Source organism: Anguilla rostrata, chromosome 15, assembly GCF_018555375.3.
Source record: "Anguilla rostrata isolate EN2019 chromosome 15, ASM1855537v3, whole genome shotgun sequence".
NCBI classification, from domain to species: Eukaryota; Metazoa; Chordata; class Actinopteri; order Anguilliformes; family Anguillidae; genus Anguilla; species Anguilla rostrata.
In genome coordinates, this window is record NC_057947.1 from 12462146 (window position 1) to 12479281 (window position 17136).

Sequence of the window (17136 nt, forward strand, 5' to 3'; positions counted from 1 at the left end):
CATTGAAATGGTAGGCTTTTTCAAGAGTCTTTGGGTCTCTGAATGCCAGGAGGTAGGTCTGTGACTGTTTCCATTCATTCAGATGCTAGCATAGGTCTTTCAGAGAAGGGTTCACATGCCCCTGTATGCTCCAGGCTATGCGTTGAGGCACCTGTAAGAAAGTGTACAATCCTGGCCCTTGAGGACAGGAAAGGTCCTTTCAGGACCAGAGGAGTTCTTCCTGTTCTAGAGTGAATTCGGGAGAACCACACATGACCTTGAAGTGACATTATTTGAATATCTGTGGGGTTAAACTGTGTGTGTGTCTGTGTGTGTGTGCGTGCCTGTGTATGCATGTGCCTGTGTGCGTGTATATATGTGTGTGCACATGACTGTAAGCACTTGTGTGTGATGCAGTGGGTTTATGTCCTGTGTTTACTCTGCTCCTTGCATGGATACTGCAGGTTCCCAAACAGTGTGTGCAGAAATATTTGCTTTCTCACAGTGCCTGTGAAAGATTCAGAGGCACACACTGTGCAGGGTCAGGGTTAGTGTTGATTTTTTTCATGTGGACTCTGTGCCTTCTCCAGGGAGATGGCTGTGAGATTCAGTCTGCTACTGAAGGAGTGACTGTGGCAGTGAACTGATCCTGGGTCCTGCTTTGGGCAGTGAACCCTCTGCTCCTGACAGAGGAGACAGGGCTCAGCTGATCTGAGATCAGGTAGAGGTGATCCCGCACAGTACAGATTGCTGTTGTGTGCCGAACAAAGAGCATCTGAAGGGCGTGTAACAAATCTGCTATCATTTGAAGCATGCCTTAATAAATGCCCTTGCCCATAACTCTTTGTCTGTTTGAGAATATTGGAAGAATAAGCTAGCTCTTAATACCTGACATATTTCATATATTATGCTTATAAAAAGAGAACTTGGGTATAATGCCCCTCTTTTTAAATTCCCTTTAGATTCACTTTAATTAAATCGGAGAGGTGACATACTTGCTGCATGTCTAATTGCTAAAACAGTACTAGAGTTGTCCTTTCCCCCCAGGCTGAGAGGGGACAGGGGACGGAGGTGGGACAAGGGAGTAGTATTTTTTTCTGTGTTTGCATTGCTTCCCCATCAGTGATCTCGATCTGATCAGCAGTGATGCGGATACTGTATCTGTAGAACTTTGCTAGAGGCTCTAGAGATTGTAGCCCTGTGAGGGCTGTTGATTGGTTGTATCAACAGTTTGCCGCGGGGCTCTTGGAGCTCAGAGCTGTGTTAGCGAATCGCACAGATGATCATGCTGATGCATTGCACTGTCAGGCAGTACAGCTATTTTGCAGGCAGATTCACCACACTGCTATGAACTACAGAACCCAGAATTCCCCAGGAGAGCTCAGAGTATGAGTACTGCTATATCCATACTGTAAGTGTCACACTGAGCTTGATCTAAAGTTGATGTGCATGTGGTAGGATCTTCAGCTTGATCCTAAACTGGATGTAGACAGGTAGGAGTCCCCATGGTGATGTGTCATCTTGTGTTTCATGTAGACAGGTGGGGCTTCCCAAGGTAATGTGTCTCCTGTTGTAAAGACAGCGATGGGTTCCCTGAGGCTTCAGTTTCAGTACAAACGCAGCACAGAGCTTCAGCAGGGCGTGTGGTGGCAGTGTAGCGCAGTGGTTAGGGAACCAGGACTGCAACTCCAAGGCTGAGGGTTTGATTACCAGCTGGGGTGCTGCCGTTGTACCCTTGAGCAAGCACTTAACCTGAATTGCTGTAGTAAATATCCAGCTGTATAAATGGATTTTGTATAAAAAGAATGTGAGCTTTTTAATTCGCTCTGGTTAAGAGCATCTGCTAAATGCCCAAAATGTGGTGTAATGTAATGACTCCTCTCCTCCAGCCCAGGATGGGTGGATTTGAACTGAAAACAGACCATGCCAGTGGGCGGAGGGGTAGGAGGGGAGGATCACTTCCTCAGTACGGTTTAGTGGGAATTCTACGTACAGTGGAGAGCTGGACTGCAGTTGTCCTGCATTAATAAGGCTTTCCTGACACTGCAGGGTCTGAAGGCTTTTCAGACCGGCAGTTCATCTCTTGGCCCTGGTTGAGGATGCTGAACACTGGGAGTCTGCCTGTGTGAATCAGAAGGGAGCTGTCACACTAGCAACATCAGGCGTCCCATTTTCAGACCCTGTCACTCTCTGAGTCACAGCCCACAAGCCTGCATTCATTTTCATCCTCTCCTCATCTCACCTCTCGTCTCCTGATTCTGTTCTTGCCTGTGCCTGTTGTTTACACTTCCCCCTCTTTCCCTCTCCCACTCTCTCAATCTCTGCCTAAATCCCTTCTGGACCTCCCTGTCTTCCTGCCTGTTCGCTCTCTCCTTTTCTTCACCTGTCTCCGTCTCTTATCGTTCCTTATCCCTCTTTTCAGCACATTCTCACTCCCAGTCGTTTTGTCCCTTCTGTCTTTCAGTGTTTTCTTTCTTCCCCAACCCATGTGACTAGTCTGCTAGCCTCCCTACTCTCTCTCCCTCTCTTTTACTCCTAAACTCTTCCTTGCATTTTCTCTCCCTGCTTCTCTCTCCTCTCTCACTCCACCCCCTCTCTCTCTCTGAAACATAGGATGTCTGCATGTGCAAACCTGACTCACTGCATTGAGTGTGATACATAGTTTATAACCATACCTGCAGAATGCTTCCGTTGCAGTGAGTCATAGAGCTTCTCTATACATATCCCCACTGCATTTGTCCGTGTGTTAGACTGGTATGTCCCTGTTAATGCTGGAAGAATGACATGGCTGTGCTCACTGGCTCAGTGGAATAGGGCCAGCCGCTAGGAGTGCATAATAAGGTATGTGCTTTTTTTCTGTTTGTTTCTTGTTCATGCCTGGAAGTCCTCTCGTGGGCTTTGTGCTTCCTGAGAGAACTCTGCCCAGGGTTGCCAGGTGAGAAGAGAGGTGCAGGTGTTGCGCTAAGAGTGTGGGAGGTTTTCTCTGTGGTTGACATTCGGATCACAAGCTCTTCAAGCAGGATTTGAATGTTCGATATATGATTCCTTACCATGTGCTTCCTATGAAAGCCATTTTATACCTCATTTAAGACAAACCAAGGAAAGCTACAAATGATCTTATAACAGAATCATTTATAAATAGTCTTAGAAATTAAATGAGAAAGTGGAGGAAGTGGACAGTGAGTTACGTGAGTGTGAAGCTGCTTGTATTCCAAAACACAACAAGAGTGTATGTTTTTGTGTGTACGTGTGTGTGGGTGTGTGTGTGTGTGTGTGTGTGTGCGTGCGTGTGTGTGCGATACAGGCAGCCTCACTGCAGTTCTCTCCAAATCAGGAGTAAAGACATAAGGCTAAATAAATACAGACGTTAAGCCACATTCTGCTCCATGTCGCCGCTGGACCGCAGTGTCCACGCGCTGATGTGCAGCAGCTCTTACTCTCGCTCAGTCGCGCTCCTGAAAGGCAGATGGGACAGAAAAGAGTGCGTGCCAGTGTGCGGGGAGCCACCCGTCTTTTGTAAACACCCATGTGACCCGTCCTCTGCCCTTCATTCATGAGAGCGTGGAGCCCGGCCCACGGCAGTCACCTTCTCAGAGGTAATTAAACTCAAGGACAATTAATAGGCATTCATGCATCGGCAGAAATGAAAGCTGTGACCCCATTCCTCTCCTGACCAGAAACCATGGAAACCCCTGGCACTACCACACCAGCCTCCCCAGAGATCTGCCTACCTCAGGTATAGGTTCCTCATTTACATTGTCTGTCCATGCCTGCACTTTAATGCCATTAGGTATGTATATTCATACAATGGCAGGGGTAAACGCTTCGTTCTTATGGTGAAAGCTCTCACATATATTCATACATATAGGTAGAATAAGCATGTCCATTTGCAGCTATCTCACTAGCAACCATAACTACCTGGTCTTGTTAATATGCAGGTTTATTAGAGATACAAATCATGCAGTGTGGCGGTGTTGTAAAATGATTAGGACTGCGCTTGTAAATTGAAGACTGTGAGTTTGATTCTCAGTAGGGATGCTACAGTTATGCCCTTGAGAAAGGTACTTAACCTGAATTGCTTCAGTAAATATCCAGCTGTACAACAGTAGAAATGTAATCTGTGTCGTTTTAGATAAGTGTCTGCAAATGGCATAATGCAATGGTGTCAGTGTGGGTTTAGAAAGGTATGTGATTTCTCACCACCATGTTTATGGCAGTATTACTGTATGTCATTGTCATAGTTTATATCTTGCATGTTAAAACACACAAACACGCACACCCATAATGCATTTCTGTTTTAGTTGCACATTTTGTTTATGTATTGCTCTTATATATAATAATGCATTTTGATAGTCATCCTCCTTCCAGCAGTGTATGGCTGCTGATAGCAAAGTAAGCCATTGTCTCTGAGCATCGTTATAGCCCTCAGACGGAGTGTTGAAATGCGGAATATTGGGAATATCAGTAGGAGCAGTAGGGAGCAGTTTTACCTTCTCCAGAGAGGAGCAGGTGTATCGCGCAGCGCTGTCTGTCACAACACGCTCTCACTCCTGCCACGTTCCCCCGCGCCTCCCTGCTGACATGTGACACCTCTGCACTTTATTTTAGGTTCTTTCTCCTGTCTGTCCCGCGGTGTGAAGTCCTGCGACTCACTGGCGAAAAAGCGGATGATCGAATGCATTTAAGCACAGAGATTTACACTTCCTCTCGCTAAGAACACACGGGATTCCATTTCCTCAACCTGCATGTACCAGAGACTTGCACACCTTTGTGTTCTGATCTTCAGCCCTAGTTTTTCTGTGGAAATCACGCTGTGGCAAAACAGGTCGCTGTGTTGAGCCTGCGTGGAAAGGCTTTCCTTCATTTGAAACGGCAAAGTTGGGTGTCTGTCTGTCTGATTTTCTGTCTGACAGGACCTGCATTCCTCTGGCTCATCTCTTTCATGATCCTGCCCTGATTGATATATAACATCTGTTTCATGGGTCTGACTTGAACGGATAGGATATTGTGTTATGGTCTTCCCAGCTGGTTTTATTGATTTCACTGTGTTGTCAGGAGAAAGAAAAATCAATGCAAGGAATTCCATTTGAAGACATATTTATAGCCTGGTCAGAAGGCTAGTGCTAACCAACAGTGCTGTTTTCAGAGTTTGAGCTTCATAACACATAACAATTGTATGTGCATGCGTGTGTGTTTGACTGTGTGTGTGTGTGTGTGTGTGTGTGTTTGAGTTTGAGTGTGGATACACATGTTTATATTCTTCATTAGTGACATAGTTATTACAATGGATTGCTGATAAGAAGTGTTTTCAAATCCAGCTGAAACTGAGCTGATGGGCATTGCAGGCATAGATTCTCTACCTTCAGTTTTTCAGCCAGTCCTGGCTGCAGCAGAGAGTGAGAGAATTGGAGACATTTAGAGAGCTTCCACAGAGACCAGGCTATCTGCTCACACACCTTTTCACATATTCTCAACAAGAAGGCTGCCACTGGAACCTGAGGCATCTGTCTGCAGCTGATAGAGGACAGAGCAACCTAATACCTCCCCCCCCCACCCCCCGACACAGACCGTTATTATTTTTTTGGTCGAAAATCTTTACAATTTGCCCTTTCTTGTTTTAATTTCAATGTAAATGCAAGCAGCTCATAATGATTTGCTTTTCTCCATTGTATTACATGGATACATTCATTTCAGGTCAGAAAACACTGTCACACACACTCATTTTATTTCTGAAACTAGAAGACAGGACATCACAGAGAAAGTGCATTTGCGAGTGCATGCGTGAAGAAAGCAAATTGTTCTACACTAACTACTGTTATTTTGAGTCCTACGCTGTGCAGTTGCCTAGAGCAAAGCCTGTGTACTTTTATCTGCATGTTTGCCTTGTATCTGTTTTTAAATGTACCTGCTCTATCCATCTGTGGCCGCTTGCCCCCACTGTCCCACGGAGAGAGACTAGCCCATTTCTCCTGAGTCATTGCTGAACATCGCAACGACCACAGATTTCTTTTCTTGACTATTGACAGTCTTTTAAATCTCAATTATCTTACTTTTTTGAGCAACCAGGCCTGTCTCTAAATCCAAAGAATTTTCATTAAAAATTAAAAATATTAAATATTGGAGCTGGTGTTGTCGATCCCATCGCTCCATCTCCTTGGGATCTCCCTTCTCACCACCCTTCATCTAAAGTGGAAGTTTTTGATGTGATTAATGAAGAAACTATTAGTGATATTATCGGGAAGAGGAAGTCATCCACATGTTCCCTTGACCCTATTCCTACTAAGCTTTTTAAAGGTCTTCTCTTGCTGCTCCCAAGACATAATTATGATTATCAACTCATGATTGCAATCTGGAATTTTCCCTAAAGCTTTCAAGACTGCCGTGGTGAATCCAAATTGGACAGTGCAGTCTGTAACAATTATCGACCCATATCCAATCTTCCCTTCCTTAGTGAACTTTCGGAGAAGATTGTTCTCAGTCAATTGACAATTCACCTGAACGACAATAATGTATTAGATTAATTTCAGCCAGGCGTTCGTGCCAACCACAGTACTGTCTGAGACTGCACTCTCCAAAGTAGTTAATGACCTTCGACTTTCTGTTGATGACAACAGAAAGTCGTTGTCGTTGCTTGTTCTTCTAGGCACTGCATTTGACACTATTGAGCACAGTGATTTAATTGATGGACTGAAGAAATGGGTTGACCTCTCTGACAGGGTCTTTAACTGGTTCCACTCATATTTAACAGGGAGGTGGGTCTGTCAGTCTGGGCGAACTGGTATCTGAAAGTACTGAGAATATTGACCTTGGCATTGCCCAAGGAAGTATTCTTGGCTCAATTATATTTTCTCTGTGTATGCTCCCTCCAGTCACCCGGTCATCTCATAAGTCATCACAATGTCAGCTATCACTGTCATACTGATGACACGCAGGTGTACATATCTGTTTAACAAGGTGATCCCAAAACTCTGAGTGCCCTCACGGCCTGTCTCACTGACATCAACTTGTGGATGAGCACAAACTTTCTAAAGCTAAATGAGGAAAAGACAGAGATTCTCCTTGCAGGATCAAAAGTGAAATGACAGATACTCATCTCAAAACCCTGCTATCTTCTGAACAGCCGAAAATAGTTTTACTTTGCTTTTTAATGTCACTAAGACCACATTTTTACAGTGCAGCTTATTGTGTTACTAGTTTAATGGTCATAACTTACTTCCTTGTGTTGATATGGTTAGTCTAGGTTTGGACTGGGGGAAATAGCCAGTTAGATTCCATACTCTTTTGTATGTAGGCCAGTTCTCCATTTCCCAGGCTTGTGTTTAAGCTGCGTTGCTTCAGCATTTATAAACAAGCTCAATGGCTCAGAAAAGTGATATGTCTGGGATGAAATTGCTATTTATTATTATTATTATTATTATTATTATTATTATTATTATTATTATTATTACTGTGTATATGCAGTGTCATACTGATAAAGAGTTATGTCTGTCACAGAGTGTGAGGATTTAATGATCTTGTCTTTACCTTTAAGTATTACGTTTTTTATTTTTACTACAGGTGACTGAGGTAAAGTGTTTGTCTGTACATGCCTCTCCCGGTGTGGTTGTGTTCAGCGTTTATCTGGGTTGGGCCTTCCCCATCCAGACCTATTTGTCATGTGTGTTGGAATCCTTGATTTGATGATGAAATCAGACTGGGACGTCCCGGCGTGGACTGCTACTGCCAGCATGACAGTGGAGCGGCCGTCCTGCAGCTGCAGTTCCTCATCAATGAGGTAAGAGCGACCCTGGCTCGCCACCCTGGCAAGGCATTCTGGGATTGATGGGCATCAAAAGTGCAGGCTTTTCTGTCAGTCCTTGTATTGTTGATATGTAGTTAATGTGGATGGATACCAACTGCTTAACTTGTTTGAGATTTAGCATGGAAAATTGTACTCGTACTTGGCAAATACATTTAAGATGATGATTGAATTGATTTAATGTGATCATTGGACTAAAATAAATGTATAAAATTGTTGACGCATATAGTAATCACAACAGATAGTGGCACTGCAGTAGTAACAGATTGCTTATCTAGCACACGTCCGTGTGCGTTGCTTTGTTTTGGGCATATTATTGCCAAGGAGGTTGTTCTGGGAGAGGAGTGGCTTCGACTTTGTTAATGGGGAGAAACACTGTGTGCCAGACTCTCAGAGAAAGTGCCAGACTTGCTCTCTCATGCCAAAAGGTACTGCACTGCCACACTAATGAATATGACACCAATATACCAGACAGGGCTGCTGTTAAAAACCTCTGCCATGAACGCTTGATCCATCCGCAATGCATTGTGGGCTTGGAAGCTAAAAACTGCTTCTAATGTTGCAGAGAGGCATGGATGTTAGCCAACTGTTCTCATGAACTAGTATAATACAAATAGAAGTTAAAAATATGATTGGAGCTGATATTATTCCTGGTGTTTTTTTATGAATGCACCTTCTAAATTTAAATGATCATTTTGGAAAGGAGGACAAAAATTTGTGTTTGACTGAGCATCATTTAGCATCCTGGAGGGGAACAGAGTTCATTCATGAAATTTTACATATTTTGGTAAGAAGACCTCTATTTAACCCCTTATGTAGCACCCCCTCTTTAACACAAGCCTGAAAATGACGTACCCAAAATAAAATGGTTACTGTTCCTAAACTCTTTTGACTACAGACATAATTCTGGTCTCTACTGAAAGGTAGCCCATGTGAGTTTGTTTTGGAATATTTTCTAAATATTACAAGTAACAGATGCTAAAATACAGTGGAAGTGGAAGTTTTTTCTTCTGTTTTTCTTTTCAGTGGATGCAAATGCTTGTTGCTGTGCCTGTGGCAATGCTGCCACAGCCACAATGCTAGACAAATCCTCGCTCAAATTTTATGACAAAACCATCAGAAATGAACATTCTGCATGTTTTTTTCTGAGCTATGTCTAGGCAGGTTTCCAAAAAGGCCATTTGGATACTCGAAAAGGACACTCGGAAACTAAATGATATTATGGGTCTTTAGAGGTGTAAAATTCAATATATTGTATAATATATGCTCGTGAAAGAAGTATGCTTAAAAGTTGCTTGCTTTCCCCTTGCCTGTCACCCTCCTCCCTCTCCATCCTGTCTGTGTTGTTCCAAAACAAAACAAAAAAAAGGTGAGGACCCCCCAAGCTTGTTCTGCTACCCCACATGTTACAAATTATGAATTGTTGTTGCTAAAACATTGACTTTGTAAAATAGTTTATAGAGATAGAACCATGAGTTTTACAACTTTCAAGTAGTGTATTGTATGACCGGACTGATTGATAATTTCACCGTAAAAAAAACCAGAAAGAATGCAAATAAACCCACTCCGGCCTGTGCGATTTAAGGGGTTAATGATCAATGGAATTTTATTCCAGACAGAAGACAGTGTAAGAGTAACTGTAAGAGTTTCAAAGACAAAATGCAGGAACAATAAAGTGAGATTGCTACAGCAACTCAATAGTTGATCTATTTCATGACATTGCTTTCCAACAGACACCATACATGGCTTCATTCCAGAATCGCCAACAGATCTTCATTAAGATCTCACTGATATGTGGGATGTATACAGCATGATGCTATAGACATATAAAATATGAAGAGTGCTATAGAGGGGGCGACATAGCTCAGGAGGTAAGAGCGGTTGTCTGGCAGTCGGAGGGTTGCCGGTTCAATCCCCCGCCCTGGGCGTGTCAAAGTGTCCCTGTGTAAGACACCCAACCCCTAATTGCTCCCAACCAGCTGAATGGTTCCTTGCATGGCAGCCTTTCACTGTTGGTGTGTGAGTGTGTGTGTGAATGGGTGAATGAGAGGCATCAATTGTAAAGCGCTTTGGATAAAAGCGCTATATAAATGCAGTCCATTTACCATTTACAGTTATAATACAGGCTGGGATTGTGGTGCTATTTATTGGAGAATAATAAGCTGTGTCTTGTAGACTTTTACAGCCAGATCTGAGGGTGTTGGAGAGAGCAAGTCAACTAAACGAAATGCTCAAACTGCCTCTGATCTTTTAGAATGTGATTCTATCTTTTGGAAATGCAAATGCTAACATGTAGGTTGTGTCACGAATGGTTGTTGTAATTGTTTCTTAAAAAATAAAAAAAATCCAGACGTTTATATAACAAGAAAAAAGAGAGCAAGGCGTTGGAGCAAAGCTGTTAATCTCTGCAGAGGTCTGTTCTGACTTTAATTTGGTGCCAAATCTCTCTCTCTCTCTCTCTCTCTCTCTCTCTCTCCCCCCCTAACCCTCACCCTCTCTCTCTCTCTGAAATGCACACATGGACACACACATGCACAAGAATCAGCGCACACACACGCACACATACATTTAAATTATTTCAAAAAGAAAATGAATTTTACAGGACACAAATGGTTTTTCATTTTGATTAATAAACCAACCAGCAGCTCAGGTACAGGTGTGTTCCATCTGTGTGAGGCAGATTCAGATGATAAATATTGCACTTTAATAATAAAACAGGGTTCTGGTTGGTATTGTGTCTGTTGGGAAGCCTATCAGGTGAAGATCTGAAGGCTCATCAATGGACATCGTAATGGGATTCAGGACATTGTGTTCCCCATTGTGTTCCCTGTCTGTGACAGATGCAGGAGAGAGTCTGATGTTAGCACTGTAATGCTCTGAGTGTCAATCTCCTGTTTCTTTTAACCTGTGACTTTTTTTGTGGTATTTATTTTTGATTATTCGATTTTTCTCTTGCAGTTATGTAACGTTTCTCCTCACTGCATTTCTCCACAAAGTGACTTTGAAAGTCAAGTCTCGTTCTGCCTTTATCTCTCCCTCCATGCCTCCATCTCTCCTCTTTGATTCCCCTTGCCTTGTCTCACCAGTGTATTGATGAAATTGAGCAGCCTGAGGCCTGGCTTGTGTAAATACCCACACTGTAGTGTGTCTGGGGAGGGTCACCCTGGTGAGCAACACACTTAGGATTATTGATAATGGTCAGCTACATGAGGGGCGGAAAGCACGCTTTGAGAAATCACATTATACACAGTATTGTGTAACTTCATTACCTGAAGGTGCTTTGCAATTAGATCGATGTACAGGGTCAATCAAATCTGACATGGATTTACTGAGCATATCGGAGTTAATGCTGTCAGACTATATGGAACTGACCCATGTAAACACGATAAGGCGGCACTCACATTAAAAAGGAAGGGTTCAATGATCTCCACACTGTTTGCCTGTCTCTGAATGATTTAGCCAGATTATCTGTCTAGAGTATTGCACAAAAACACCACAAATGGATTCACAATTCATGAAGAGGTACAATTAAGAACCTCCTGGGGAGTAGACATAGATATTGTGTTAAACATTAACATATTCAGCTTGTTATATCACAGTAAAAACAGTAAGGGAATATTTCCTTATCTTTTCTATTTTCTTTCCCTGCACAGGAAATTGAATTTAAATTTGAACAACGGTGAAAAAACATCAGTGATGATCCTCCACACACACACACACACACACACACACACACGCATGCCATGTGCTCACACACACACACACACACACACACACATATGCACATGTACACACACACACATATGCTGTATGTGATTCATTGCTGTAACAAAATTTTAAAAAATAAAAACATTTAGAACAGTTTAACTGCAGCATGATGTCATTTTTGTTATTTTCTTACTTGGTAGATGTAATAGCAGGTTTGACTGGGCGTAACATGATGCTGTTTGAGAAATTAAACATGGAATTAAATAGACAAAATCTGTGCTGATTGCTTTTCCATGTTCCATTATGACTTCCTATAGGGGGCGCTGGTCACAGCCTGTGCGGACGACACGCTCCATTTGTGGAACCTGCGACAAAAACGCCCGGCCATCCTGCACTCGCTCAAATTCACCAGAGAGCGGTGAGTGCTCACGTGCCCGCACACACGCACACACCCGCACACATACATACACACACAAAAAAACTCACTCACGCACACAGATAAACTCACTCTCTGACACACATTCACAAATGGTCACATATGCACGCACACACACATACATTCACACACATACACAAAGGACATATTCACGCATACATGCACACATTTTTATTATTAGACCTTTATTTAACCAGTTGAGAACTAATTCTCATTTACGATAAACAAATGCACAAACCCGCCCTACATACACACACATGTGCAAGCACACAGAAACACACAAAAGCACTCAGAGACACACACATACACAGACAGAGCAGAAAGCTTTTTTTATACAGTGTTTCCTGAAGGTGCAGCATACAGTAGATGGTTCTGAACAACGTACCTGAGGGTGTACAAATTATGGTGCTGTAAATGTTTAGTATCAGAAGGATGTGTTTGTTTGGTGTAGATGTTCAAGAGATGTACCAACTTTAGCTTCAGCTGATTCTCACTTTTAATAAGTGAAAAGTACAAGAGTTTAAAACTTTTATCAGCATCAGGCAAAAAAGTTTAAGGAGTTTTACTCCATTACATCTGAAGGGTGAGCAGCACTCCAAAAGACTGAACACATTAAATTAATGGAAATGTTTAATGGTTAAGCTTTCTCTGCAGACTCTTTTGCTACCTTGCTTTTCAAATTAGTGATATGTTGTGTCTCTATGTTTCTGTCCGTCTTTATGGACTCATAATCAAAGGTTTCTCTACTGAAATCTCTCGCCCTCATCTGTTCTCCATGAGTTCTCTCTAGTTTGGTGTGTCATGCAAATCACAAATTTTTCAAATCACAAAATTTTATGATTTACAACTACAGTTATAACTCAGAAGGCCAGAGTTTATAAACCTCACAGTGGCACTTCTCCAGCTCTTCTCTGAAGCGTCCACAGCGTTCAAAAGAACGGAGAAAGGAGTTATCTGAATGTTCCCCGCTGCAGGGCTGCCCTTTGTGAATTCTGGAAGCCAATTTCATTTCAATGCTGCAGTTTCAACAGGATAGCCTCTGACTTCTCTAAAATATCACTTCTAATAAAGCATACCATTACAGTGACCACCGTAGAAATGTAAGATGTATATTATTGAATTAAATCACTTAATTAAATCTATTTTCCGCTCCCGACGACATACCGCAAACACCCGCAGTCAGACTTGTTTGTGTACTTGTGTCACGCCCTACAGCCGCAGGCCTGTGATGCGAGCGGGGCGGGGGAGACGGAGGAGCGGGGTTTAGCCGGAAGGTTCTGTGTGTGCGCATGATTAGTGATCGATTCAGGGTTTCTCACTGACCTGCTGTTACCGGGTTACGCATTCCATCATGACTGTTTGTGTGAATGCATATGTGAGCTTGTGTGTCTGTGTGTGTGCACGTGTGTGCATGCATGTGTGTGTTTGTGTGTGCAACAAAAAAAAGGTGACAGATCTGAAAAGTACTGTCTATGCCATTATTTTAATTGACTCAACGTCAATGATCAGTGCAAATTTGATGAAAGAAGAAATATTCACAGTCAGTGTGTCCATTCAGGGAAAGCAGTGGACATGCATCAGATGGCAGTTTGAGATGAGGATGATAGGTGGCAGATACAGTGGATCAAATTGCATTCATGCTCACAGACAAGCTATATTCAGCCTTCAAAACAAAGCAATTAGTGTCATGCTGTTCTATTCAATGCAGGGCAATTTATCTGGCGGTAGGGCCCCATTCCACGATAGTAAATGGGTACAAAAATGTCACAAATTGACAAATGCACATATATGACAGTGACAAAATGATTTAAAATATTTCTACTCTTTGACTGCACCACTGGTTGTTCAACAAGCTTTCTTGTCAAATGAGGTACGCCGTTTAGCTGAGCCGACTATCAGAGCTAAACGTGCCATCAAACCGGCAGCCTTGGCTCTTTTAGTGATAATAGGTTTCTGCATCCAGCCATTCCCATGCTCATCTCAATACAAAAACACACAAACCTGCAGGAGAGGGAGTCCACACACTGGAGCCCAGTCACCTGACATTGTTATTGCAATGGGAACCTTTTGCTCTCCCGTCTGATGATGTGTTTTTTTTTTTTTTTTGCGGTCTCTGTTCTTCAAAGCCAGGCAAGCTGTGAAATCAATCTCTCCTCCTTTCCTTTGACAAATGCTTTATTCCTCATGTGATTTGAGGAAAGACCAGCTCCTGAGCCCCGAAGTAGATCCTGCTGGCTGAACCTCTGCCTTCCAAAACCCGGAGGCCCTGGTCTCACCCTCTTTAGATTTATGATCGGATGCACAGATTCATCTTCACTACAATCAAACCCTTACTTTCAGAAGGCCACATTCTCCATGCCTCCAGCTCTTCTCTTTTTCTTTATCTTGTTATTGTTTGTTTCTGGGTGGATGCTACCCTGACTCTGTGGCCAGTGTATCTCTCTCTCTCTCTCTCTCTCTCTCTCTCTCTCTCTCTCTCTCTCTCTCTCTCTCTCTCTCTCTCTCTCTCTCTCTCTCTCTCTCTCTCTCTCTCTCTATCTCTCTCTCTATCTCTCTCTATCTATCTCTCTCTCTCTCTTTTCCCATCTCTTCTGCCCTCATTCGCTCTGATGCTTTGAATTTTCCAAAGCTGTTAGTTCCTGAGTTGAGGTATAGCGAGTAGCTAATGCTCTGAAGATGTGTATGCATGATTGTTGCTCTGAAGATGTGTATATATGATTGTTGCTCTGAAGATGTGTATGTATGATTGTTGTGTATGAGGATGCTCTGAAGATGTGTATATATGATTGTTTCTCTGAAGATGTGTATGTATGATTGTTGTGTATGAGGATGCTCTGAAGATGTGTATATATGATTGTTTCTCTGAAGATGTGTATATATGATTGTTTCTCTGAAGATGTGTATGTATGATTGTTGCTCTGAAGATGTGTATGTATGATTGTTGTGTATGAGGATGCTCTGAAGATGTGTATGTATGATTGTTGTGTATGAGGATGCTCTGAAGATGTGTATGTATGATTGTTGTGTATGAGGATGCTCTGAAGATGTGTATGTATGATTGTTGCTCTGAAGATGTGTATGTATGATTGTTGTGTATGAGGATGCTCTGAAGATGTGTATGTATGATTGTAATGCTCTGAAGATGTGTATGTATGATTGTTTCTCTGAAGATGTGTATGTATGATTGTTGTGTATGAGGATGCTCTGAAGATGTGTATGTATGATTGTTTCTCTGAAGATGTGTATGTATGATTGTTGTGTATGAGGATGCTCTGAAGATGTGTATGTATGATTGTTGTGTATGAGGATGCTCTGAAGATGTGTATGTATGATTGTTGTGTATGAGGATGCTCTGAAGATGTGTATGTATGATTGTTGTGTATGAGGATGCTCTGAAGATGTGTATATATGATTGTTGCTCTGAAGATGTGTATGTATGATTGTTGTGTATGAGGATGCTCTGAAGATGTGTATGTATGATTGTTTCTCTGAAGATGTGTATGTATGATTGTTGTGTATGAGGATGCTCTGAAGATGTGTATGTATGATTGTATTGTATGAGTCTCTGAAGATGTGTATGTATGATTGTTGTTATGGATGCTCTGAAGATGTGTATGTATGATTGTTGTGTATGAGGATGCTCTGAAGATGTGTATGTATGATTGTTTGCTTGAAGATGTATGTGTATGTATGATTGTTGTGTATGAGGATGCTCTGAAGATGTGTATGTATGATTGTTTCTCTGAAGATGTGTATGTATGATTGTTGTGTATGAGGATGCTCTGAAGATGTGTATGTATGATTGTTTCTCTGAAGATGTGTATGTATGATTGTTGTGTATGAGGATGCTCTGAAGATGTGTATTATGATTTTCTCTGAAGATTGTATGTATGATTGTTGTGTATAGGTCTCTGAAGATGTGTATGTATGATTGTTGTGTATGAGGATGCTCTGAAGATGTGTATGTATGATTGTTGTGTATGAGGATGCTCTGAAGATGTGTATGTATGATTGTTGTGTATGAGGATGCTCTGAAGATGTGTATGTATGATTGTTGTGTATGAGGATGCTCTGAAGATGTGTATGTATGATTGTTGTGTATGAGGATGCTCTGAAGATGTGTATGTATGATTGTTGTTATGAGGATGCTCTGAAGATGTGTATGTATGATTGTTGTGTATGAGGATGCTCTGAAGATGTGTATGTATGATTGTTGCTCTGAAGATGTGTATGTATGATTGTTGTGTATGAGGATGCTCTGAAGATGTGTATGTATGATTGTTGTGTATGAGGATGCTCTGAAGATGTGTATGTATGATTGTTGTGTATGAGGATGCTCTGAAGATGTGTATGTATGATTGTTGTGTATGAGGATGCTCTGAAGATGTGTATGTATGATTGTTGTGTATGAGGATGCTCTGAAGATGTGTATGTATGATTGTTGTGTATGAGGATGCTCTGAAGATGTGTATGTATGATTGTTGTGTATGAGGATGCTCTGAAGATGTGTATGTATGATTGTTGTGTATGAGGATGCTCTGAAGATGTGTATGTATGATTGTTGTGTATGAGGATGCTCTGAAGATGTGTATGTATGATTGTTGTGTATGAGGATGCTCTGAAGATGTGTATGTATGATTGTTGTGTATGAGGATGCTCTGAAGATGTGTATGTATGATTGTTGTGTATGAGGATGCTCTGAAGATGTGTATGTATGATTGTTGTGTATGAGGATGCTCTGAAGATGTGTATGTATGATTGTTGTGTATGAGGATGCTCTGAAGATGTGTATGTATGATTGTTGTGTATGAGGATGCTCTGAAGATGTGTATGTATTATTGCAGTGTTTGAGGGAAGGCTTTGATGTTTTTATCCTTCTCATGACCCCAACAGACCCTCTCTGATTTTTGACAAATATAATACTCACCTGCCAGGTCATAGTCGATCCCCCGCAACGCTAAATTGTACAAGCTGTGATATCGCTTTAGTGCATGTTATTTTCGGCTGCGACCAAAATAGTATGCACTTATTCTCTGGTTAATACTGATGCTGAAAATATTTCTAAAATACTCCATTGTGACAGCCAGCCAAGCGAAATCGATGCATATGCATGGATGTTTTACGTGTCTATCATAGTGTTTAATTGAAGGGCTCTTGTGCATGTTTATATAATGATAATTACTATGTTATGCCTGATGTTAATTACATATTATGC

The 17136-nt window shown here is 41.9% G+C and overlaps 1 protein-coding gene and 1 long non-coding RNA gene across 11 annotated transcripts in view; both read left to right on the forward strand.

Moving 5' to 3' along the window:
* Positions 1-17136, forward strand: part of LOC135241075 (syntaxin-binding protein 5-like) — a 99207-nt gene that overhangs the window by 31132 nt on the left and 50939 nt on the right. For all 10 annotated transcript variants that reach the window (XM_064311187.1, XM_064311189.1, XM_064311188.1 and 7 more), the window contains exons 3-4: positions 7672-7753; positions 11803-11903. In XM_064311187.1, the coding sequence (XP_064167257.1) occupies positions 7672-7753; positions 11803-11903 (183 nt within the window). The remainder of the gene's footprint in view (positions 1-7671; positions 7754-11802; positions 11904-17136) is intronic.
* LOC135241080 (uncharacterized) lies at positions 400-7665 on the forward strand. Its single transcript, XR_010325882.1, has 3 exons — positions 400-3575; positions 3657-3715; positions 4588-7665. It is a non-coding gene; the product is annotated as an uncharacterized LOC135241080 (long non-coding RNA).